This window comes from Microplitis demolitor, chromosome 6, assembly GCF_026212275.2.
Source record: "Microplitis demolitor isolate Queensland-Clemson2020A chromosome 6, iyMicDemo2.1a, whole genome shotgun sequence".
Classification (NCBI taxonomy): Eukaryota; Metazoa; Arthropoda; class Insecta; order Hymenoptera; family Braconidae; genus Microplitis; species Microplitis demolitor.
Window position 1 is genome coordinate 19,423,656 of NC_068550.1, and position 27,884 is coordinate 19,451,539.

The 27,884-nt window shown below is 29.3% G+C and overlaps 1 protein-coding gene across 4 annotated transcripts in view; it reads left to right on the top strand.

Moving 5' to 3' along the window:
- Window positions 1-439: 439 nt before the first annotated feature.
- The window catches only part of LOC103573903 (steroidogenic acute regulatory protein-like), a 31,018-nt gene continuing 3,573 nt past the window's right edge, over window positions 440-27,884 (top strand). The window contains exons 1-11 of one of the 4 annotated variants that reach the window (XM_014441916.2): window positions 440-529; window positions 618-716; window positions 899-1,250; window positions 1,331-1,411; window positions 4,576-4,653; window positions 6,051-6,104; window positions 6,186-6,318; window positions 8,987-9,201; window positions 12,179-12,328; window positions 12,402-12,506; window positions 12,615-12,787. In XM_014441916.2, coding sequence (XP_014297402.1) covers window positions 999-1,250; window positions 1,331-1,411; window positions 4,576-4,653; window positions 6,051-6,104; window positions 6,186-6,318; window positions 8,987-9,201; window positions 12,179-12,328; window positions 12,402-12,506; window positions 12,615-12,787 — 1,241 coding nt within the window. In that variant the 5' untranslated portion in view covers window positions 440-529; window positions 618-716; window positions 899-998. Of the gene's footprint in view, window positions 530-617; window positions 717-898; window positions 1,251-1,330; window positions 1,412-4,575; window positions 4,654-6,050; window positions 6,105-6,185; window positions 6,319-8,986; window positions 9,202-12,178; window positions 12,329-12,401; window positions 12,507-12,614; window positions 12,788-27,884 lie in introns of those variants that run through there. The other 3 variants (XM_014441917.2, XM_014441918.2, XM_014441920.2) reach the window with 3 other exon arrangements.

Below are 27,884 nucleotides of genomic sequence, written 5' to 3' on the forward strand. Positions count from 1 at the left end.
TTAGAGACAATTCATTGCAGCAACTTGTCATTACGTTGACCGCAAAAATTAGCACGTCTATAAGTTAATGACAACTAGATGCAAACTTGCAGAGAAAATTGGTAGCAAAAGTTGGCATCTATGAGCTGACGTAGAGTTGCCTTCAATTTTCACAAAAACTTGGCGTTAATGTGCAGCAGTAGATTGACGCCAACTTTCCGGGTAAGTTGACAACAACTTGATGTCAACAGCTACAAAAGCTTTTAATTGTCGTCAATTTGATCGGAACTAATTGACACCAACTTTCTGACCAGAAAATCTTGTCATCAGGTGAGTCACCAAGTTACCTACAGTCGACAATTTATTGCAGTCAATATACTTTTCGTTTTCTCCGCAAGAGGCTGGAATTTAACAAAAGAAAAAAAAAATAATATAAAATATAACAAACGATCGTCAACTCTATATACATAACAATGTCAAGTTGTGTCTGTCGCTACATACCTTTATTGTTTATTAGCATTTAATAGTACTAGTGTACAATCAAAATAAGGTAATCCTTTACAATTAAATTAAATTTTAATATCATTGGCATAATTAAATATATTTATACATATAATATATATACATACATATTTAAGTACAATAGATTGAAATGTGTGATTACTGTGTATTGTGAATAATAACAGTGACAAACTTTGTTTGCAATTTACCCACCATATATTCTATGCAATATCAAGGTAACAATTTTTTTATTAATTGTAATTTAAATATTTTAATACTTATTTATTTTTATTCGATTCAAATGACAGGCGTTTTCTTGGTAAATTTTTATAAATGAAACTGGTACAAATAATTATTTTGCTTTTCTATAAAACAATGGAAATTTTATTTTAATAAAAAGTGTTGATTTTTTTTTCAGTAACTGATTGTTGAACATCAAACCATGTAATTGAAAATTTATATGTTCAATAATCAAGCCAAGAATCGCTATCATATTTTTGAGGTAAGTGATAAAAAAAATGATGACAGAAGAAGATCGACAACTCCGAGCTGCCGCTGAAAATTTTTTAAATGGTTCACTTCAATCACAAAGAAGTGGCTCCTACACTCAAAGAAGTATCAGTAGTATCAATAGAGATTATATTATTAGCGAAGATTTAATTGCTGGTACTCGATACAATGGAAGGATGTCAAGTGTCAGAAGATTTTTTTGTTTGCTTGTCACATTTGATCTGCTCTTCACATGCCTCATGTGGCTGATTTGTACCACGGTTCTTTTATTTTTTATATGTTAATTATACTATTGATTATTAATTTGAGAAAATATTTAATTTAATTGTGTTATTTTTAGATAGCTGGTGAAAATATTACAACAGCATTCATACAGCAGGTTCTTCATTACAATATTTCGACGTCGCTTTTTGATATAATTGTGAGTATCTGGGTTTAGAACTAAAAAAGGTTGATGTACACTTGGGTGTTTCAAAAAAAACAAATTTTTAACCCCAAAGTAATTGTTTTCACCCCGATTATCGAAAATCGAGTTTTCATCAAATGTCGACGTTTTGAGGTCCTAGGAAGCTATTCTACTTTCAGAATGATGTCCGAGTGTCTGAATGTATGTATGTGTGTGTGCGTATGTATGTGTGTGAATGGTCTATAACTTTTTAACTAATGAATCGATTTGGATGTTTAAGGCGGGAATTAAAAGAGCTTGTTGGCCGTCAACTTTCCTGAAAATTTCAGATCATTTGATCAAGTAAACTCGAAAATATAGACGAATTCTGAGAAAAACAAAACTTTTTTTTTTAAGTTTTTTATTGATTTCTTAGAAACGAATTGAACGATCGACTTCAAAATCTAATCAGCTCTATAACTCAATAAAACGCGTCGAATGCTGCCTTAACCATCTCAATCGGTTGATTTGTTCGAGAGATATCGTTGGAGAAAGAAATATTAAAAAACGGTTTTTTTCAAATATCTTCAACACGGCTGAATCGTTCGCTTTCAAATTCTAGTCAGCTCTAGAATTCAATAGAACGTGCCTATTGCCACCTTAAACGTCAAAATTGGTTAATTAGTTCAATCGATATCAGCGTTGAAAAGTTAAAAAAATAACATTCTATTTTATTTTTTCCAGATAAATCAAAATGTACTGTACTAGAATCTGTCTAAAATCTTACAAACTTTTTCTCTTTATGGTCTCTTTTGATCATTATATAATTTCATCAAACGTGTTTTTTAGTTTAAACCATATTATCAACGAAAAAATCGAAAAAACACAGTTTTTAATCATTTTTTCGAATATTTTATATATTATTGCTCTGACCTAAGCCAAAACTCATTCAAATCTTGATTTTGATCACTGATATTGATTTTGGCATCAATATATTTAGTTTATTGAACATAATTGGGAATTAAAATTTAAAAACCGCTTGTTCATTAATGATTTTCGATTCTTGTACTTTTAAACTGGAGCATAAACCGTAACTTGTTAGAGTTTGAAAAAATTATAAAAAAACAATCGCATGCAACAAGATTTTTGAGCTTGAAGAGCTCGAAAATATAGTCACATTAATATTTTCGATTTCCTTGAGCTCGAAAACAGCGGGAAGTATTGGGGCTGGCCCGCAGGGCCAACCGACGCTCGGATTTTTTTTTTATGGTATCCAAAAATTAAAAGTATAATTAAAAATAAGAATTTTGGTAGCAATCCGGGGCCTTCATAATGATATTAAAGTTTGCCTCTTAAAATCAATCAGAAATATAATTTTTTAAGCAATTGTTTCAAAGCAATTATTTAGTGAAATGAAGAAAAAGAAATTGAAAAAAGTTATAATCAAAAATCATAAAAAAATTCTTGCACTAACAAAAAATTTTATTTTATAACAAAATGAAAATTCTCATTAGTATTGATATAAATATAGAATATATTAATTTGTTTGATTGATACTTCCATAAACTATTATATATTTAAATTTTATTATTTAGTTATGAAAATTAATATTTAAGATGACGAACATCGATGAAAAACTTCCCGTGCAAAAAAAATTTAAAAAAAGTTCCCCATGTGGAACTTCTAAACATGAGACGGATTAGAACTTTGAATAGGACTTTCTTGGAACGTTAGTAATATTAATGTCAAAAAAAAAAAGTTTCTATGAGCAAATTTTAAATTATAAAAGGACGTTCTTGAAACTTTTTTAGAATTTTTTATGGACATTCCAAAAAAGTTCCATAATCACCACTTTTGACCTTTTTCTGGAGTTAAAAAAGATGTTTCAAAAACATGAGGGGGTCGTTAAAAAGTAAATTTTCTCAGACGCCCCATAAAAAGCTTCTTTTTAGTGAAAAAATACGTGGGGAATTTGGTTTTTGCTTTTTAAGTAAAAAGAACACGTGCCGCAGGACGATCAAAGTTTATTTTTCGATATAATTGTGATTTTTTAAAAATACCTCATAAAATATGCAGATTAAAGGAAAAAATCATAGATACTTTTTTGTAGAAAATCAAATTCTTGACAAAAAAGGTCATATTCATTTTTTTTATAAAATGTGTATTTACGAAAATATTTTAAAAAAACTTTTTAGATCTTATTAAATGAGCATTTAAAAAATTAAAATTGTTAAAAATAACGGTTTTTCTTAAATATAGACAACGTCATAACTCGTAACATATCAATCACTAATGCTTGTTGTAGTTTCTATATACTAAGAAAAATGTTATTTTCAAAATTTGTAATTCTTAAAATGCTCAATTCATAAGACCTAAAAAAAGTTTTTTTAAAATATCTTCATTGAAACTGCATATTTCATGAGATATTAAAAAAAAACCGCGATTGTATCGAAAAATGAACTTCGATCGTCCTGCGGCACGTGTTCTTTTTACTTAGAAAGAAAAAAACAAATTCCCAACATATTTTTTCACTAAAAAAAACCTTTGTATGGGGCGCCTGAGAAAATTTAATTCTTGATCACCCTAAAAAACATTCCAAAATCACTTTTGCATTTTTTGTAGCATAGAGACGTTCTAGAAACGTACGGAAATAGTTCAAAAATCACTACTTTAAATTTTTTATAGAACTAAAAGAACGTCCACAAAAAATTCCAAAAAAGTTTCGACAACGTTTCTTTATCACTTTAAATTTGCTCATAAAAATCTTTTTTTTTTTGACATTAATATTACTAATGTTCCAAAAAAGTTTCATTCGAAGTTCTAATCTGTCTCATGTCTAGAAGTTCCACATGCGGAACTTTATTGGAATTTGTTTGGAACGAATTTTTTTTTTTACACTTTATTGAGAGTTTATCAAAAACATGATTTCCAAAAAGCTGCCGTGGCTGAGCGTCTTACGTCTCGCGTAATCGGCTTAGGTACGAATCTTAGAGAGTGTAAAATTATTTATTTGTAAAAAAAATGTTTGTTTCACAAAATAATTTTAAGTACACTGTTTCTAAAAAAGCATTACTTTATGTACTCGAAATCGAACTACCACATCACTTGTAAGTGACAAAGGGAACATCTTTTCAATTCTAACTCTTTCATCCTGTTATTTTTTATACAATCAATTTTATAAATATAATAATTTGTTATAGATGGCAGCCGTTTGTCGATTCACGATACTGCTATTATTTTATGCACTACTACATTTAAACCATTGGTTTTTTGTCGCGGTAAGTTAACTGTTAGATCTAGAATTTTTACCATACACACGAAAAAAAGATTTCTTGGCGCAAAGAAATTTCGCATTATAAATTGAAAACGACAATTTTCTGCTAACGAATGAAATTTTTGTCTACAATTCATCAGGGTTACGAATTCTTTAATGAGAATATTTGCAATTAAAAATTAAATTTCTAAACCGTAGTCGAAATTGTATCGATTAAAATTACGAAATTAATTTTTAATTCAACAATTTGAATTGAAAAATTGAAAAATTTATTTTAATTCAGAAATGTGAAATTAAATATTCAAAAATTAATTTTAATCCAGAGACGTGGAATTCAAAATTTAAAAATTGATAATTAATTCGGCACGAGAGATTCAAAATTTAAAAATTAATTTAAATGGACAAACGTGGGATTCAAAATCGAAAAACTCATTTTTAATCAGACAAGTCAAATTAAAAATTTAAAAATTATTTTTTAAATTGACAAGTGGGTTTAAAATTTAAAAAATTAATTCTAATTCAGACACGTGGGATTAAAAATTAAAAAATTACTTGTTAATTCAAACACTTGGGATCAAAAATTGGAAATTACTTTTTACTTTAGATACGGTACGCAATCAGATAAGTAATCGAGACAAAAAATTTGACGGCACTCATAACAGGAAAGAATACTGTTTTACTTGACCTTCAAGTTTAAATATTTTTAAACTTACTCTTGATCTTCAAATATAATAGAATTTAAAATAAAAAGATCATTCATAGTTGAGACATTTAAGAATTAAATTTTTTGAATAATTTTCAGGGTAAACAGAGAATTTAAAATTAAAACAACACTAATCCGATGTTCGGAATTTAAAATTCTTTATTTAATTTTTGATATGATAATAGAAAATTAAAAAACGGAATGTAATTTTTGAATCCCCTTTAGCTATGGTTAATTAAAATTTTTTATTTACTTTTCAATTATTAAAAATGGAATTTGAGATTAGAAATAAATTTTTTAATCTGGTTTTCCAAATTGAAATTGTTCATTTAATGTTTTATTTTAAAACGTACTTTTAAAAACTAACCCATTACATTTTAACGCTACTTTACGAATTAAGAATTTGAAATTTAAATTTTAATTCAAAAATGTAGGATTAAAAATTTTTAAATTATTTTTAATTCAAAGATATTGAATTAAAAATTTAAAAATCATTTTTAATTTGTTGTTTTTGGATTATGATATATAAAAAAAAAAATTTAATTGAATCACTAAGGCAATTATAAATTTAATGCGCTATTTGCAACCCTGCAATTAATGATGCAAAATATTTCTTGCGCCAAGAAAAACTTTTTTTCTCTGTGGATAATTTAAAGTCAATTTAAATTTTTAATAAAATTACTATTTTATTAACGTAGTTTACAACTGCCTTAACTTGTACCTTTCTTGGCGCCAAAGCTTATTATTTTAATGTAAGTATTTTCTAATAATTATTATTATTAATCAACAGATTATAATATAAAGGAAACGTAATAATCGAAATGTTATTCTAGTGGAATGGAGTTTCACAGCCTGGTTTTCAAGCTCTTTTAATTTTAACGTCATTTGTGATAGCATGGGGTGAAGCCTGGTATTTTGACAGTCGTGTAGTACCGCAAGAAGTTCAAGCACACGATTGGTTAATAAGTAAGTTCTTTTCAAAATTAAGATTATAAGTAAAGTTAAGGGCCCAGTTTCTGACACTCTGTAGGAGTGACAACTCTGGTTATCCTATGATAACTAATATGAAATTTAATTTAAATAAATTGTATTTTATACAATAAACAAGTTTAGAATTTTTAGAGAAGGAATTTAAATTAATATTTCAAAAAATGATGTTTGAAGACCTAGTTTCTGACATTGGTATTTAAAAAAGATTTATTATTTGTTAGGTCACGTGATATTGAGTTGAAATGAACTAAAATTATTAATTGAAAAAGAAATTAAATGTTTATTATAAATGTAGCAAAAATATTTTTAAGACATGAATAATTTAAATTATGTTAGCAAATATTAATATATAAATATTCACGTAAACAATCGAATATCCGTAATATTGAAAATCATGATTGGATTCTAGGGTCAATAATTGGGACGTAACTATAAAATTAAGCCTAGTTACATTAGAGAGTAGATACATTAATATTTTGAACTAAATTACAGTTAATTATTAATCGATTCATTACGGCGGCTCAAAAAAACCAACTATTTTTTAACTTCCCGCTTAGAAAATCGATGATTTTCAAAAATTTCGGGAAGTTATTGTTTTCACCCCGATTTTCGAAAATCGAGTTTTTATCAGATGTTGACGTTTTGAGGTCCTAGGAAGCTATTCTGACTATTTTCGGAAGGATGGGTGTGTGTGTGTGTGTGTGTGTGTGTGTGTGTGTGTGTGTGTGTGTGTGTGTGTGTGTGTGTGTGTGTGTGTGTGTGTGTGTGTGTGTGTGTGTGTGTGTGTGTGTGTGTGTGTGTGTGTGTGTGTGTGTGTGTGTGTGTGTGTGTGTGTGTGTGTGTGTGTGTGTGTGTGTGTGTGTGTGTGTGTGTGTGTGTGTGTAAACTCATTGTAACTTTTTAACTAATGAATCGATGTGGATGGTTGAGGCGGCAGTCGGAAGAGCTTGTTGGCCATCAACTTTCCTGAAAATTTTAGATCATTTGATCCAGTAGACTCGAAAATATATGCGAATCACGAAAAAAATAATTTTTTTTTTTAGTTTTTTAGTGATTTCTCAGAAACGACTTGAACGATCGACTTCAAAATCTAATCAGCTCTAGAATTTGATAAAACGCGTCGATTAACACCTTAAGCGTCAAAATCGATTAATTAACTTGAAAGATATCGGCGTTGAAAAGTTAAAAAAATAACATTTTATGTTATTTTTTCCGGATAAATCATAATATAACCTACTAAAATGTGTATGAAATCATATCAACTCATCCTTTTTATGGTTTTTTTCGATCATATAATCATGGAACTTGGTTTTTAGTTTAAATCATATCATCAACAATAAAATCGATAAAACGTAGTTTTTAATATTTTTCTCGGATATTTCACATTTTATTGTTTCTTACATGAGTCAAAATTTATTTAAATCTTGATTTTGATCCCTGACATTGATTTCTGCCTCGATACATTTATGTTATTGAACATAATCAGGAATTAAATTTAAAAAACCGTTTCATTAATGTTTTTCGATTCTTAAATTTTCAAACTTCAGCATAACAAGTAACTTGTTAGAGCTTGAAAAGATTGTAAAAAAACAATTGCATGTAATAGCATTTTCGAGCTCGAAGAGCTACACTAATATTTTCGATTTCCTTGAGGTCGAAAACAGCGGGAAGTTTTGGGGCTAGCCCGCAGGGCTAACCGACGCCCAGATTTTTTTTTTCGATTCCGCATGAAAATTTGTTGGCTTACGATGTTTTACGAAGTCTCTCAAGAAATCAACTCGATAAAAAATTTTCGAGAGGTCGCTAACGAATTTTGAAAATATCAAAAATGATCGAAATTCGACTTTTTTACTTCTAAATATTTTCTTTATCGTGACAGCTATAGTTTATATTTGTGAAATTATGTCCATGTTGAACATTTCAGCCCAAAATTTAAATATTTAAACGGCGCTCAAGAATTTTGAATATTAACTGATAATATGTAATTTATAGTTTGAATTAGTTTTTGTATTGATTTATAACTCAATTATTGTCATTTAACTAAAATATAACTTTTGCATAACCAAAAATATACAGGATAGTCTTAAACAACAAAATTTGGTAAGTTTCGAATAAACAAAAAAACCTAAAAATTAAATTAAAAAATAAAAAAGTATGCCAAAAATCAATTATTTTTATTTCTTGGGTTATATTTTGATTCATTGTCATGCAAATTGATGGTGAAAAAATCGAGAAGCTTTACTATTAATATTCAAGGGTCGCTCAAAAACATTCAAAAGCCAGCACTCGAAACATTCAAAATTCTTGAGCGAGGTTTAAATATTTAAATTTTGGGCTTATATTTTCAGCGTAGTTATGATTTCACAAATATAAACTATTTTCACCCCCCATTCCCGGCTTAAAATTTTTTTTTATCAAGATATTTTATATTTTATTTTTGTTATTGTTGTTGATTAAATACAAGATGAGTTTTTAAAAATTTAAAACTAATTTATTTATCTATTCGAGTCAACTTTTTTTTTTTTTCAATTTAAAATAAAGTTGAAAATGTCAGAAACTGGGACAATGTCGATAACTGGGCCTTTTACCTTACGATAATTCAAGATCTTATTAATTTCGTTCGATATTAATCGTAAATCAATAGATTCGATCGACAACGAAAGAGCGCCATTACTTCGCCATTTTATTGATAGTGCGCAGAATCGCCCGACTGAAAGTGTGGGAAATTTTTTCACACCCATGGATTCACCAAATCATTCCGATACGGAAGAAGATCAATCAAAATCAGTCAATTCAACAATTTCAGATGACGAATTCTTTAATGTCATAGGAAATTTACCCAACTTATCGCAAGATAAGGTTTGATCTATTATTTTATAATATTGTTTCTTTCTATCCATAAAAAATTCATATTTGATTGCTGGAATATCCATTACTTAGAATCTGAGATTAAAATGTTTTAAAATAAAAAAAGACAATAAAAATCTACACAGAGAATTTTACGATATTTTTTAGATAAAAAAGTTACTGTGTTAGTTACAGCATGAAGACATTAAGAGATTATAGGGAAAATTACTGATAACATAAAAATTTTTGAACTTCGTTCAACAGAATTTACTATGCGCATTATAAGTTCGACAAAGCAATAGATTCAATTTTATTTTAGAAAAACAATAAATTAAATACTTTGTTTAACATTGTTCACTTCAAAAAACTTAACTCGCAATAAAACAAAAAGTCATTTCTGGTATTAGTTCGTATTAATTAATAGACATATGTAAGGTTATAAAACTTCACTGGCATAGTCCTTATCTACACATGTGTGTGCTGAATACTTGAATGCGCGTGTGCAGCCTAGAGATTTTGGTCATGATAATAAGGCAGCTAAATTCAAAGTGACGTAATGAGAGAGAAAGGTGACAGAATAGTTATTGGCTTGAATTATTGAGTAGGGATATACTCCGCCCATTTTAATCAAATTCAGAGTGCTTTAATATAAAATGAGTAATTGAATATATATATATAACTATTCGTTTGACCAATCAAAAAAGATTCTATTTTTACATAAAATTCTATAAGACTGACTCTAGCCAATTAATGGCGTATTCTTCGGCATGAGTTACGTAAAAAAAGATTATAATTCAATAAAAGCTGAAAAATGGGCTGGGTGCATTTAAGAAGGTTCGACCGATACTAGTGAGTCAAAGTAGTGTTTGAATTTTTTTGTTTGCTAAATTCTCCAAATAGTTATGAAAATTCATTATTTTAATTTATAATAACATAACAAATTCATAAATTAATATTTATTACTTATTTAATTTAAGAAAGTAATGAGATTACTCGGTTATTCTTGACTCATATCATTTGATAAATAGATTTGGCAACAGCGCGTTCTAACTTCTTACACATCGATATTCAAATTAACGCGGGAAAAATTTATTTCTAATATCGTCTCTCTCATTAATGTATTTCTATCTTTGTTTTTTCTCTCAGCTGCTTTCGCGACGTTGTCAAACCCTCAATGATATGTATCTCTGTCGATGAACGAGATTAAATAATAAAGTTTAACTTGAATTATTTAAATAATTACAACGGTAACACTATATTGTTAAAATCTTATCATATTCTAAAAATATTCAAGTTTATAGCATGTGGTTGTTTATTTCTTAAACTTGGGAGGTTAATAATGAAAATAATCAAACAAGTCATAACGGGAGCTTGACCACCATAAGAGCCTGTGTATAAGAACTTTAAAAACGTCATTTTTAAATCTTTTTTTTTTTTAAACTAGACAGTGGATAATATTCAAATTTTGAGAATACATAGATAAAGTACTTCTTTACATGTATTCTAAATTTCTAATCTTAAAGTTGGCAAATCCTTTTTAAATTAGATTCGGTCGAACCTCTTTAATAGCTCAACATACCCTAAAAGCAAAAGATGTGTGTTTTCAAGAGAAAGTGCTTGATTTAAGTGTTTCAGTTACGTAAACAGTAACAAGCAATTATTTTCTTCACTCAACTAAAATAATTTTTGTATTCAATTATTTTGTTTACTTGCTCAATACTAACAACGACCTCTTGAAAATTTACGGCAGTAGAGTCTTACCGTGTACAATACTCTGACCTCACTCGTTAAGTATTCCGTTAATACGCACGTTGTATGTATGTGTGTGAAAAATAAAATGAGTTTATTTTATTTCGTCAACCGACAGTTTTTTTTTTGCTTTGAGTACAAACTGATCTTGTGTTTCGATCAACTAAGACATTGAGAACAACTTTTGTAATACTGATCAATTTAATTTGTTTGTTTAATTAATATACGACTAATTAATTTTGTTTAATTCTGATCAATTATTTTATCGTAATTTAAAGTGCCTAATCTTTCCCCGATTTGCGACCATGAGCCGATTCTGATAATTGTTTATTGGTGATTATAAAATCACCTGGTGCCCAACTAATTAATAATTGACCAAGGTTGCCAAAATTGTAAGTTTATTCGGATTTCATTCCGGTAGATCCCCGGTGGTGAAAAATCTGTTACATTATACAGCAATTTTTCAGACAACCATATAGTAATAATTACCGTTTTCTGATTTTTACATGTATATTTAGTAATAAATAATAATAGTAATGCACTCATTAATTTGCATTAGTATTTTTTACTTGTATATATTAAATATTGAAATATTTTCGAGACTCGTTTTCTCCGTGTATAATTCAAAAATACAAAAAAAAAAATTACAAAATGTTTAACATCCCGGGTAAAAACAATTATAAATAATTATACGCAATTCATATTTAATTATATATAATCCATATATAACGTGATACAATAATATGTAATTATATAAAATTATATATATAAATATATATAATGGTTTTTTTTTATAGATAATCGATAATGATGTAAAAATTATATAGATATTTGTATGAGATTACATATAATTTTTTTTACCCGAAATAGAGATGCATGCTTACGCCTCAGAACATCACGTTACTGATTCTAATCTATCAATGCTCAAACGAACGGAAAAAGTCGAATATTTCCGAGCGAACTCGAATTTAAAAAATTTTTGATAAAATTATCACGCTGGGTAGTACAAAGTGTAAAAAAAGTTTGATCTTGAAGTTATTTTTTCGTGTATTTTAATAAAATTTTACTAACAATAACTAAAACAAATAGTCTAATTCTCAAGAATACCGATATATCTCACCGTTGCCGAAAATTTTTGGTTATTTTTTACTATAAGATTATTTGTATGTACGCTTTTCCTTTAATCTGTTTTGAATAATATTCTAGTTCAATAAAATGTGATTTTTTTTATTATTTCAAGATTGAAGAGTATAAAAAAAAAGCATCATTACTCGTAGATCAATCTTACACACTTTTAATATCGAAAGAATGGCAAAAATTGAATACAACAGAAGAAGGAGATATTATTTCAGTTATAAATAGACCCTCTGGAAAAATATTAAAGATTGAAGTAAATATTCAATTAAGTAAATAATTATTTATTTAGTTAATTAATTTATAGTTTAACAAATACTTTGTTGTAGGGAATAATTGATGCCCCAGCCACAGTTCTCGTTAATAGTTTGCATAACAATGTCGAAGACGTTGCATCATGGAATAAAGATGTATCTGTTGTTCAGAAAATTCAGGTATTTTCTATTTTAGTTTTTTTTTTTTTGCAATTTTTTTTTTTTTTTGCAATTTTTAAATCATAATTTATTCGTTTTTTGTTATTGTTATTTTTTATGTTTTAATAGATAATCGATGTAAACACGGATATTGTTTATCAAGCGACAAAAACCTATGGGGCTGGTTTCATTGGCCCACGGGATTTTGTTACACTAAGACATCGTAATAGGTGTGGAAAATATTATATGAGTAGTGGTATTTCTATACACATTAATCTTCCAATTCGTAAGAACCATATAAGGTAATAATTAAATTTTTATAGTAAATATAAATATAAATTAACTGATAATGAGAGTATTCGCCGTGTACGCGACAGTAGCGCAAAATAATGGATGAACTAAAGAGAGATATTGAGCTACATAATTTTATAAAAGTCCGCAATGAAAATTATCAATGTTTATCTTAAAAAAAAATTTTATGGATATAATAAGCGATTAAAAAGCTGAATAATATCGATTTAAAATACAAGTCGGATAAAGAACTGATGATAGTATGGATTGGTTCCGAAATAAGCCGATAGGTTGCGCTACATAACAAGCAAATAAGCGGAGCGAGAAATGGAATATTACTAGGCATGAAATGCTTGGATTTTTTCACGAGTATATGATTATTTTTCTTTTTTTTTTTCGATTACTAAGCTATTTTTGTCGGTCACTAAATACGAATTACTGGTATCAGAAAGTTAAAATTTCGTTTTAATTGAACGCATACAATTTTTTTTTGAAGTTTCAAACGGAATACGCTTTAGTAAATAATAAAAGTAAATTGAAGCGTTTGAGGTAGGCAATAATAGATTTTTCAAGTACTTTTTTTTTTTTTTAATTTTATTACAACTATAATACGATTGAGAGCAAAAGATTATTCAACAAAAACGAATTTTTAATTTACTACCTATTTAATCTGAGAATTTTACAGAGCCGTGATTTACGATAATGATATTTCTAATTTATTTAATGCTGTTTAATTTATTTCCCTTCACACTTTGCCCAGGCTGAGGACTGGCAGTCAGAAATAATTTCCACTGGCGTGTTTAAAAATATTGAGATATCTATGTTCTTGATGTGTATCAATATTAAATATGTGGCGTTAAAAGGAAAAATATCAAAAAACGATTGATTTTTTATTTAACGCCGAATATTTTATAATAATATGTAGCAAGAACATAGTGTTGCCATTGTACGTCTGTTTCTCAAAAAAAAAAAAAAAAAAATTCATGGTAGCCAAGCCGGCCAGTTGTCATTATTTCTTAATACTAACATGCGAAAATCAAATTTAAAGAGATAATTATAATATTAAAATTATTTATATAACATGCGATGATAGAAAAAAGCGCTATTCCACAGAAAACCAATTACCAGAAGTAATAAACATGAATTAACCCAACTTGTGTTTTGATTAATTGGAGATTTTTTGTTTCTTACTTTGCCGTTGAGTATCGTCAAGTTTGCGCCTGTTTTTACGACCTGAATTGGTAGAGCTGCCGGTAGTACACAATTCTTCCATCCATCTACTCCTATTCTGATTTGGGAATTTCCGGATGGGAACTTTTGTATCCCCTTTTCGCTCTAAAACACTAAAATTATATTTTTCATTATTATGCTGTAAAGAATAACGTATTTTTGGTGGTTCTAATACTATCGGCTTCCTTGGCTGGTCGAACTTCCTGTAAATCTCAGGAAAATCGCGTTCGATTGATTTTCCAGGGGTTGGTGGAGGTTTTGAAATGTCGATGTCGCAATCATCGATGAGCACTGCCGTAAATGAAACGTCCATGGTAACTAAAATGCCTGAAATACAAAATATGGACAAAAAAGAATGTATATATTATTTAAAATGAAAGAATGCACTGAATGGATGCGGTAAAGGTGTGATGCTCTATAAACCGTAACAACACTAAGTAACAGGAATCGGAACTTTTATAAGTGAAATTTATTTTATCAAACTAAGACACGTGGCGTCGAAAATTAACTTTAGAGGTTATAGTAACAAAACCAATGCACGTAGCGAGGCAGTTGATAGTAAAGCTTAGCGTCGAGGCGAACTACACGATAGCTGAACAGACAAGAAATGCAATGGCGGAGTCTTGTACATCGCTAGGTGCGTAAAACGCCATCTATGCAGAACGGCTGCCCAAGTGAATTTTCCTATTGGTTGAAAAGGGTGCCAAGTTGCAATAGTCAGTTACCAAGTAAGCTGATTGATTGGCTTAAACGGAGTTCTCTAGTCTACTGGTAAAGTACTTCGATGGCTCGCAAATGCTTACTATGGCCCCTTTATGGTCGATACGGCACTATAATCTGATTGTAATGCAAACACAGTATTTTATTATTGAAGTTCACGTTCCGTTATTTATTGGATTTATTTATTTTTATTTTTTGTATACGTCGTACATAAAATTTAGATTCAGAATTATCTTCTAGGTGGCAGTAGTATATATTTCTATAATAAATATTGTATTGTAAGGCAAATCAATGCTTTATGAGTATAATGATCTGTTGTTTTATTATAATAATTACAATTAGTTGATAATTGTATGTATCGTGAGGATTCTTTAGATTTCAATTTATTTGAGGAATATTGTATGTAGTTGAATATGTATTTAATTTCCATGATATTACATTAGAAACTGCATTTTATATCCACTCTAAACGTATGACACGAATGATCTTTTTTGTAAAGAATTTAATTTTCTACCAACTCACAGAATTAAATAATCGGAAAAATTATTTTCACATAGTTATTTATAAAAGAGAAAAAAAAACATTTTTTTTAATGTATTTTAAACGTTAAAAGCCCTCCCCCCCTCGCGAGCCAGCTCAATTTTTGAGATGCAAAGCTGAAATTTTCGGAGAATTTTTTTTTTTTTTTATAGAAACTTCTGGAATGTATTTAATGAAAATAAAAGAAAAAAAATTTTTTCTGACACAGTGTAATATATATATATATATATATCCAGAACGACAGTAGTGTCTCGCGCTAAGTGTACATTCAAACACGTGTATGCGTGCGTGTACGTTAGTGGCGCGAGACTGTGTCTTTACTCTTGAGTCAGAAGCCTGTTTACCTTACTCATATTTCGAACTGATAATTTTCAAGAAACGTTGTATATTTTATTTATTTATTTTTCAATAATTATTTTATGTTTACCGAATTTACTCATAGTTTGCGTATTTTTATAAATTATTGAAAAAATAAAACTTTAAAAATTTCTCTACCGCTGATTTAGAGATCCACAGAGAAAACTCGGATTTTTGTCGACATTTCGCCTTTTAACTAACTTCATATCATAGCATAACTTGAAAGTTTTTCGGCTCGAATTCTTTTTTATGGAAACCTCTTCAGGTTAGCAACTTAACAAAATTATATTATTGTAATAGTAACTGTAGAAGTTGGGTTTTTGAATTATACTTTGCCAGGGTATCGTATGTCATTCCCGACCAACTGTACTTTACTTACTTTTCCTCGCACACGTTTGGATATAACCTTTTGCGATGTAAGTCAGATAAGTAACAGATTATGGCATGGGTTGGTTGCAGAATGAGCTGACAGGTTGCGCTGTGTTACAAGAGAGCAAGTAAGAATCTTAGCGCCCGAACGAAGTAATCTATGATTCAGAAGTTTAATTTAACAAGAAAATTGCGGTACACAGAACGCGCAAGTCTTCACGAGTCCCTACTAGTAACCTTGAGTATATAAGTATACATCATTACATCAGTTGGTAAAAAAAATTTCATTCTTTAAAGTATGGATATAATCAAAACTATCCATAATATTTGTAAGCTAGTAGAATAAGAGTATAAATCATGCAATAATGTCTTCTATTATAAAGACAGATGAAATAATAAAGTGATATAGTGTGAGCACCAGAAATTCGTCGTTTCTCCACCGCCATTTAAGGCTCTTAAGTTGAACTTCTGAGGCAGGGATTGAATAGAATAACTTCTATGTGCCTCTATATTCCCTCACGTCCATTTAGAAATTGTGCAGTTCATGAGAATTTCTGTTACTTTCACACTCGCTTCCTAGATGGCGTGAAAATTGGATACAAGTTAACAACCCATTCATATAATTAATTTCATGTATACCTTTGGTTTTTTAATGGTTATGTAAGAGCAACGAGTGTTATATTATTAAAAACTAATAATTATAAGATTGAGTGAAGAATCAAATAAAACACTCAAAATTTCATCCTTATTTTATAAAATCAAATTTTTAATAAAAAAAATTTAAGATATTTTTTCTTTTAAATCTAACTTCCGCCATTGTTGTTACGATTAATGTTGTTTGAAAGGTTATGAGCAAAGCTAGGAATTTTAAAGTACTAGGAATAACCTAACTCTTCTGAAATTGGGATACTGTTTTTACAAATTTCGTACGTAATATACGATCTGTTGAAAATGCACCACAAAATCAAACTCGTAACGTCACTTCTAGCTTATCAAAACTCCTACCTTTCACATGAGTATCGAAAATATCTATTATACAGTATGTGTGTTTTATATTCAACCTAATAAATATAAATTACTTCATATAGCATAGATATACTCATAGAGTCAAGTTTGCAAAGCAAATAGTTCTTCAGCAAAAGTTATCATCAACTTGACGACAAGCTATTGCCAATCATGAGATATTCCTACTTTTGACTATAATATGAGTACAATTTAAACCACAAGTTGTTGTAAATCGACAATCAATTTTTAAAATCCAGTGAACGGAAAGTGGTGAAATGAATTCGAAGAAAAAAAAATTATTTCAATTGGATTAGCAAACAGACGAAAACTTGGCTGTAAAGAGTAGCTGTTTAATTAGTTGATGTTAATTTTTTTTCAATTTGCTGTCAAATTGAAAATAACTTTTGTTTGTCGGTTACTTCCTCGTATCTTTCAGGTTACTCCACCGGTCTTACTTTCCAAAGATAATAGTCAATTGTTGGAATATTTCATAGTCTTCAACAGTTCGTCGTCAAATTGAAGGAAACTTTCACTGATTTGAAATTGACGGCTTGTACTTCTCCAGATATTCAAATACGTATTTTCATTCATAGTAATCAAACTTGTCTCTTAGTATAGATCAGTATATTGTACTTTTTTTAGACTAATTCTCTCTTGCAGAATCTTTTGCATATATCATTCATGCTGAATATCTTGCTGGAAGCTATAGTAAGTGTTTTAATATGAAACTTCGTTCATTTAATTCCAGCAGTTTTATCTTAATATAGATGTCGAAATATTTTTTTTCGACGGAAACTAGTACTTCCAATGTCTTCAGTTGATTTATATCATTTTCGGACCACTAAAAAGGCATTAAAGTTGACTACTAATAATTAATTTCCTAAACTGTTTTCAGACTAATAAATATGTACACGTATGCCTTGTAAGTTTGTCATCGGACGCTTATGCCGCGAGTGATTAAACCCTAAAATTTAATTAACCAAAAGTAGTAATAAGTAAAAAAAAAAACAATAGAACTAATAGATTTTTTTTTGTTTAATCATTAAATTCTAATTCCTTTGGTAGGTTACTCAAATAAAATTTGAGCTTTACATGAATCATTCGTTATCGTTTGAATATTATTAATGCATTATGTATGGTCAATTGCTCATGCATGACTGTACAACGTCATACTCAGGCATGCTTACGCGTAGCTATTATTTGTCTTTCACGTGTAGTGATGCATAATTGAGTATGACTTTGTGAAATCATGCTTAGTCAAGCATAACTTTCTATGAATCATACATATCCATGTACGATCATGCAAAGCCATATACAGTCATGTTGAACTATTATTTTTCCCCCAAACGTAATCAGTCATGATCATGCATGATTGAGTATGGTTTTGTTAGATCAGGCATGGTCGTGGATGCTCATGTGCAATCATACTGAGGCATACAGGTTCATGCGTGAATGTTCATTGCCTTTGATACGTAGTCATGCATGATCAGACATGAATGCCCATGAGTCATGTATGACCATGTATTATTTCTAGTGATTCATGCATGACTTTGCATTAACCACGCGTGACAATTCATTTCTCGTTAAGAATTATCATACACCATAGAATACAACTTTGCATGAATCATGTTTCATCGTGCATGATCCATGCTAGGTCTTGCCTGATCCATGCTTGATCATGCTTGGTCTTGCCTGTATCACGATTGATCATGCATGCTGATTTTTTCTCGGGAGTCTATACCGATTAGTGGTTCAAGTATCGAAGAATCGAAAACAAAATATTTCATAGAAGAATAAGGTGATAATGATGTGAAAAATAGTACTGATTATTTTTATTTTTTTTATTTATTTATTTATTTGGCTATGAAAATAAGACTTCTTGCAGCCATCCAAGTACAATATAATGCAATACAATAGCATATTACAGTATAGTATAAAATGCTTATTACAATATAAATATATATATAGAATAACTTATTAAATTATTAAATTATTAAATTATATTTCAATATCATTCATTACAATATCTATTGGTATCATTCATTATGTCTTATTCAATATCGTTACAATGCTAATTAGTTAGTTACACTTAAAAAGTATTCAATACATGATTCACGGAACTCTTTAAATGTTAATTTACTAGTACAATTTACTGATAGGTTGTTCCATGCCCTTATTGCACATACAATGAACGACTTGTCATATTTAGTACTACGACAATTCGGTAGTGCTAATATAAATGATTATATAAATATATATGATAATATAAAATAATGATTAATATAAATAGTGTCAATAAGTTAATAGATAATTTACTAATAATGATTGATCGTGTTGTTTTATATTATCAATAAATGAAAGATTAATAATTTCAAGAATTTACTTCAATATTAAAATAAAATGTTTAAAATTATTTAGCATATGAACTAGTTGATATATTAATATCAAACGAAGCGAATCAGTTTTATAGCGCGGTACTTATAGTATCTGGTGATTTTTGTACTTAAATATTAATTACGAGAATAATTTTGTGTATGGTTATTTTTTTACCAAGTTATTTTAGTAATAGTTATTAAAAAGAGAGTATTTAACATTGTAACCTATTAGACGGTCAGTAAAAATTTCGTGTTAATTGAACACGCGCGATTTTCTTCTTGTAGTTTCAAACAGCATACGTGTTTTGGTAAATGATAGAAGTTAACTGAGCGTTCGAGGTGTGCAAGAATGGATTATCAAGTGCTTTTGTTAAATTTCATTTCAACTGTAATACGGCTGAAAGCAAAAAATTATTCAGCAAAAACGAATTTTTAATTTACTACCTATTTAATCTGAAAATTTTACAGAGCCGTGATTTACGATGGTGATATTTCTAATTTGTTCAATGCTTTTCAATTTATTTCCCTTCACACTTTTCCCAGGCTGAGGACTGGCAGTCAGAAATAATTTCTACTGGCGTGTTTAAAAATATTGAGAACTCAGTGTTCTTGCTATATATCAATATTAAATATGTGACGTTAAAATAAAGAATATTAAAAAACAATTAATTACTTAATTAATGTCAAAAAGTAATATCGAAAATTGAATTTTATTGAGCAAAAATTAGTTTAGTCATCACTTGTTGTTTCACATAACTTTTAATATTTTTCATTTTAACGCCATATATTTCATAATAATATGTAGCAAGAACATAGTGTTACCATTGTATTTCTATAAAATAAAAAATTTCAGTGACCAAGCCGGTCACGTGTCATTATTTCTTATTACTAACATGCAAAAATCGAATTTAGACAAATAATTATAATAAAAAAATAATTTAAATAACATGCGATGATAGAAAAAAGCGCTATTCCACAGAAAACCAATTACCAGAAGTAATAAACATGAATTAACCCAACTTGTGTTTTGATTAATTGGAGATTTTTTGTTTCTTACTTTGCCGTTGAGTATCGTCAAGTTTGCGCCTGTTTTTACGACCTGAATTGGTAGAGCTGCCGGTAGTACACAATTCTTCCATCCATCTACTCCTATTCTGATTTGGGAATTTCCGGATGGGAACTTTTGTATCCCCTTTTCGCTCTAAAACACTAAAATTATATTTTTCATTATTATGCTGTAAAGAATAACGTATTTTTGGTGGTTCTAATACTATCGGCTTCCTTGGCTGGTCGAACTTCCTGTAAATCTCAGGAAAATCGCGTTCGATTGATTTTCCAGGGGTTGGTGGAGGTTTTGAAATGTCGATGTCGCAATCATCGATGAGCACTGCCGTAAATGAAACGTCCATGGTAACTAAAATGCCTGAAATACAAAATATGGACAAAAAAGAATGTATATATTATTTAAAATGAAAGAATGCACTGAATGGATGCGGTAAAGGTGTGATGCTCTATAAACCGTAACAACACTAAGTAACAGGAATCGGAACTTTTATAAGTGAAATTTATTTTATCAAACTAAGACACGTGGCGTCGAAAATTAACTTTAGAGGTTATAGTAACAAAACCAATGCACGTAGCGAGGCAGTTGATAGTAAAGCTTAGCGTCGAGGCGAACTACACGATAGCTGAACAGACAAGAAATGCAATGGCGGAGTCTTGTACATCGCTAGGTGCGTAAAACGCCATCTATGCAGAACGGCTGCCCAAGTGAATTTTCCTATTGGTTGAAAAGGGTGCCAAGTTGCAATAGTCAGTTACCAAGTAAGCTGATTGATTGGCTTAAACGGAGTTCTCTAGTCTACTGGTAAAGTACTTCGATGGCTCGCAAATGCTTACTATGGCCCCTTTATGGTCGATACGGCACTATAATCTGATTGTAATGCAAACACAGTATTTTATTATTGAAGTTCACGTTCCGTTATTTATTGGATTTATTTATTTTTATTTTTTGTATACGTCGTACATAAAATTTAGATTCAGAATTATCTTCTAGGTGGCAGTAGTATATATTTCTATAATAAATATTGTATTGTAAGGCAAATCAATGCTTTATGAGTATAATGATCTGTTGTTTTATTATAATAATTACAATTAGTTGATAATTGTATGTATCGTGAGGATTCTTTAGATTTCAATTTATTTGAGGAATATTGTATGTAGTTGAAAATGTATTTAATTTCTATAATATTATATTGGAAATTATATCTTATAGATGACTGCGGAAGTTAGGATACCCAAAACACGTGGCTAAAATAAATAAATACACAAACTTTATTTTGTTCTAAACCGTCTGATTGTTCATTTATTCATTGGTAATTATTTATTAATTATCTGGAGACACGGTAGTGTCTTGCACTAAGCAAACGTTTAGACGCATGTGTATGTGTGCACACGGGCGGTGCGAAATGACCGTATTACTTTTCCCGAGCCAGAAGCCTGTTTAACTTTACTTATAATTCAAACCGATAATTATTTATAAATGTGGCTTATTTTTATATTTTAGCTACTCATTTATCAATAATTATTCCATTTTTACGGAACTTACTTTCGATTAGTGTATTTATATGACCTCTTGAAAAAACAAAAAATCAAAAATTTATCTTGCTTCGATCTAGGGATCATCAAAACTTGAATTTTTATCGAATTTTTGATATTCACCTAACTTCATATTATAGTTCAAATAGCTGATCAGCCAGAGATATCATTATTCTGTCATTTAGCTGACCTTGAATTTATTTGTATTTAATCAGATTCATAACTATATGAAACGAAATTCATTTATCTCTAGTATGTGTTTCCTCAGATATCAAAATACGCGTTTTCATTCGTATTGATTAAACTTGTGTCTCAGTGTATAATTAGAGTAGTTTATCTAATTCAACAAGAAAAATTTTTCATGAAGAACAATTTTCTAGACTGATTGTCTTTTCTAGGATATTTTGCATGTACCATTCATACTGAATATCTTGATGAAAGCGATAGTAAATATACCTACTATAGACTGCTTTTTACAAATATGATATATTATAACTGAAAATATTTTCGACGGAAAATTGTACTTCAAATAGCTTTAGTTGATCTATATTATTTTTTGACCACTAAATAGGTATTAAAATTTACAACTCATGATTGAATTTATAAACTATTTCAAAGTCTACTTAAAAGTTTTTCTCATATAACCCCACATAATAATTTGTTTCAAAGTGCCAGAATTAAATCGCTTTCTTATAAATCATCTATTTCTTTACAAAGTCCTTTGAATAAAAAAATGGGGAAAAATTACGTAGAAAGCGATCTGTAAAGCACTTCGCAACAGTAATTGTTTGAACAAACTTGAAACTTAGAAACTATCAAGAAAATAATACAATTGTAATAATGTTTATAAATTGCTTATTATTTCACAAGACTAGAAAATATATTTTTCAATTTAATCGCTAGTTCATTCTTTCGCATATTAAAAAATCGGGATACTTTTTGACGATGCGGACCAACCTCAAAAATATTCGCTGCAAAATTTTTAAGTTAGAAAAAAGTTTCGTTATTCAGCAAACATCCGAGAAATTGAAAACAATTCACAAGCAAGCATTGTTTAAATTTTTATTCACATCTTCATGTTCGATAGAATCGAAGTACACTAGTTACAAAAATCGAGGGATATTGAAAAAATTCCAAATTTTTCAATGATTTTCAACTTGCAGTAACTCGAAGAAAAATGGCGTTTCTTTTTTTTTTTACAAATAAACGGCATTATTTCCTACCATTCCATGCGAAGATTATTGTAACGTATTTAGTGGAAAGGGCTTTTGGCAGTCGTGTATTGGAAAATCCGAACAAAAACAGTTTCACTGTAAAAAACACGCCAAGTCCACGTTCATAGAACTCAAATTTATTTGAAACAAAATTTGATTCTTTACAAAAAGATGTGAAATAAAAAGTGATACTTTACAAAAAGATACGATATAAAGAAGTAACCAAGTAACGGTTATAATTCAAAAATTGAAGAAATTTTGTTGCAAATTTAACAATTGAAAAAAAAAATTTTTTAATCGTACTTGGCGTGCGTCATTGAGTAGCCCAAATTTTTTCGGATGAATCACAAGCCATTTCTCAATACCGTTTCATGAACAAGACATTATTCTTTAAAACCAGCTTTGATGGCCTTGATGACTAGTCCGAATTATTCGTCGCGCTGCACACTGACTGCTAGGTAATACTGTTTACAGAGGTCGTTCTATTTGGATGTACTTTAGTTCGACCTATCCGCGGGAAGATTTGAATAAAACAAAAATGTAAAATTGGATTTGAAACGAAATTAAAGTTTCTTCGAACTTATTCTTAGATTTGTTTGACTTACTCCATACACAATTCAGTTTTGCGAAACTTTTATGAAATAATAATTTATTAATTATATTTATGCATTTAAAAGGTCCACCTATTTATAAATTTGCTTACATTACAATTACATTCATCAATCCTGAAAAAATTTGGGGTACTCAATGACGCACGCCAAGTACGATTGAAAAATTTTTTTTTTCAATTGTTAAATTTGCAACAAAATTTCTTCAATTTTTGAATTATAACCGTTACTTGGTTACTTCTTTATATCGTATCTTTTTGTAAAGTATCACTTTTTATTTCACATCTTTTTGTAAAGAATCAAATTTTGTTTCAAATAAATTTGAGTTCTATGAACGTGGACTTGGCGTGTTTTTTACAGTGAAACTGTTTTTGTTCGGATTTCATATCTTTTTGTAAAGTATATATTCTTTGAGTAAAACATGATTCAAAGATCGAAACGAATTAAAACATTAAGGTTAAAAATCATTTTATTTAAAATTAAACAAAATTATTTAATTATTTGTTTATTTAAAATCATATAAGAGGTATATAAAAAAAAAACTTAGAATTGCACCTAAGGAACATATCGCAATTCGAGAACTGAGCCATGCATAGTTTGTGTTTGAGGCAACACAACACAACTGGCAAAACCAAGCGAGGATTTGTCCGTTTTGCAGTTAAAAGAAAAATATTTTAAAAAACTAAAAACACGGTTTAAGAATTTTTTTCATTTAAAATTAATTGAAATTATTTACTTTTTTATTTATTCAAAAGTTATACATCATAAAGACGTTTTTTAACTATTATTGCACGACTCATGATGTGAAGCATCTGAAAGTGCTTTACGATCGAAAAATTTTTTTGACTCATTTCGGAATAAAATTTGGTAATCAGCAAAGCCTTGGAACTACAGTCGATAAGGTTACCAACTTTAAATAAGACGAAATTTTCATAACAAGATATTAAAATAGTTATTAATTAATGGAAAATATAAGTGAAAATCTTATTTATCATGCTTTTCAGCGTACGTCTCTGCATTCAACGTATATAAATATGCACGCACAGGAAATCTTCACATACACAACCAAAAATTTGCAGACATAAAATTTTCACAAATAAATACAATATATATACACTCACGTTGAATGCAGAGACGTACGCTGAAAAGCATGATAAATTAGATTTTCACTTATATTTTCCATTAATTAATAACTAATTTACTAACTATTCAGATTGATGCTGTATATTAAGATTTTTCACAATATCAATATAGATTATTTTATATAAATTTCATAACGACAAGTACAATTAAAAGTTCATATTTTGTTTGATTGGATATTCACTTTTTTTTTGTAATAAATCTTAAATTTAAATATTCCCGGGCATCTGGAAGGAAATCCCACTGCGTCACAAGTATTAATGCGCATGCGCGACATAGCTACACTGGTAATGAGATGTTAATTAATTATAATTGATAATAAAAGGCGATAAGACGTTAATTATGATCGAACAAACGAAGATTATGAAAGAACAAACGAAAATGAATATTAATTAATTGATAACAGGAAGAAATGAAATGACGATAAGTTAAAGGGGGCTAAGTTGAGGTTGAAGATTCAATTATTTAATTATAAATAAACAATAAACGAACAAACAACAACAATCGATGGACAATAACGAACAAACGATTGGAGCATTGAAAAATTAAAAAAGTGTGAAAATCAAAATTGATGGGGACCAGCTTCAGCAAGCCAACTTTTTGGATTTACAACTTTTGCCACCAACTTTCTCAGAAAATGTCTATCAACTATTGGAGGTACCAACTGTTGGCGGTCAACTTGAAGTCCAGTTGCGGCTGCAATTTTCTCTTCAGTTTCTCGCCAACTTGGCTATCAGGGTTTATTGTTATTATCATATTGTTGACAGTAAATAACACAGTGCATAATACTTATATTTAATATAAGTATTATGTCAAGAATATCGTCATTTGAAACTTCCGCTTAATTTTATGAAAGTGCCACCTACAGGCGACAATCGAGATTGAATCTATACAGCACTCGTTTAGAATTGCCGAGACCTTAAAACTCATGGAATTTAACACAGGTTGTTACCATTATTAACGATAGATCTATAAATTTAGTAAACCTATATACAGTTTATGTAATAGATGTAATAGATAATCTAATGTACCACAGTTTATTTTTATCTATTGGAAAAGATACCCTGATAGCCAAGTTGGCGAGAAATTGACGAGAAACTTGCAGCCGCAACTGGACACCAAGTTGACCGCCAACAGTTGGTACCTCCAATAGTTGATAGACATTTTCTGAGAAAGTTGATGGCAAAAGTTGTAAATCCAAAGAGTTGATGGTCACTTTCTGAGAAAGTTGGTGGCAAAAGTTGCTTGCAAAAGTTGGCAATCATAAGTTGACGGTAAGTTTCCTTTCAATTTCCTCAGAAACTTGCATTCCAGTTGCAGCTCCATACTGGCGCCAACTTTCTCAGAAAGTTGGCGGTAACTTGTAGCCAAAAGTTGAAAAAGCTGAAGTTATCGATAACTTGTCGTCAAATTGGTCGGAAACTAATGAATGACCAACTTTTTCACGATCAACTCGTGTTATCAGGGTAATGAGTACTATAAAGGCTATATAGAAACGTTGTAAAAGTATAATGAGTATAGCACAAAACAAATAGACTATGAGTGCGTTCCACTAAGCACTCACAACGATCACGCTACGTATATTTAGATAGGAAATTGATTGTGACCGCTTAGTGGAACGCACTCTATAACTATTGTATTTATTACTTTTGCAACTTTTTTGTATTGTACTCCTTACTTTTGCAACTATGAAGGTATAGTTAAAGTCAGCCTTTCATAAATCCTCTATATTTATACAACGACATATATATCTATATATATACGTGCTTACAGCACATGAGTATCCATTGCAAATGCGCCTTTTTTTACTATAGTTCCTATGTATAGAAGGTTATGTTGCCCATGAGAAAAAAGTTAAAATCTAAAAATCTGGGTCGCTATAGTTTGTGACAGTGAATTTTATTGATTTAAAATAGAATTCATTTTTATTAATGACAATGATTAATTAATATCGGTAATATAAGATATAGAGTATTATTATAGACTATTGTTGAAGGAAAAAAAGGTATGTAGAATTAATAAAATTTTGCAACCTAAAAAAACCGTTCTGCTCACAGTAAACATACTCGGTCGTCTGGCGCTCCGTTTACTTGAACGGAACTTGGCGCCAGACTCTACCGAGTCTGTGGATATATATATATATATATATATATATATATATATATATATATACGTGCTTACAGCACTTGAGTATCCATTGCAAATGCGCCTTTTTTTACTATAGTTCCTATGTTAAGAAGGTTATGTTGCCCATGAGAAAAAAGTTAAAATCTAAAAATCTGGGTCGCTATAGTTTGTGACAGTGAATTTTATTAATTTAGAATAGAATTCATTATTATCAATGACAATGATTAATTAATATCGGTAATATAAGATATAGAGTATTATTATAGACTATTGTTGAAGGAAAAAAAGGTATGTAGAATTAATAAAATTTTGCAACCTTAAAAAACCGTTCTGCTCACAGTAAACATACTCGATCGTCTGGCGCTCCGTTTATTTGAACGGAACTTGGCGCCAGACTCTACCGAGTCTGTGGATCCTCTAGCGGCTCGTGAGCCGATTCGTTGAAAACACTTCCTACTCAATCCGTTAATATACTATTTTTTCACTGAAATCACATATTGTGTTTCAAGCAATATCCTATTATTACGTTTCCTATTGTTACATTATTGAATTATTTTATTATTATTGTGGCGGAATTTTATGAAATTTTTATAACTCCATAAAATTCTATCACAATCGTGTCACATCGTGGAAATGAAGTCAGATTTACTTTTAGATAAGCTTACACTTCAAAGTACCATGAAAAAATTAAGAAAACAATCATTAAGTGTAACAAAATAATAATAAAATGAATAATAATTGTAACAATAAAACTATTTTTAATGTTATTGTAATATAATCAGTGATATAATTTAAACAAAAAGTAATTTCATTTAAAAAACAATA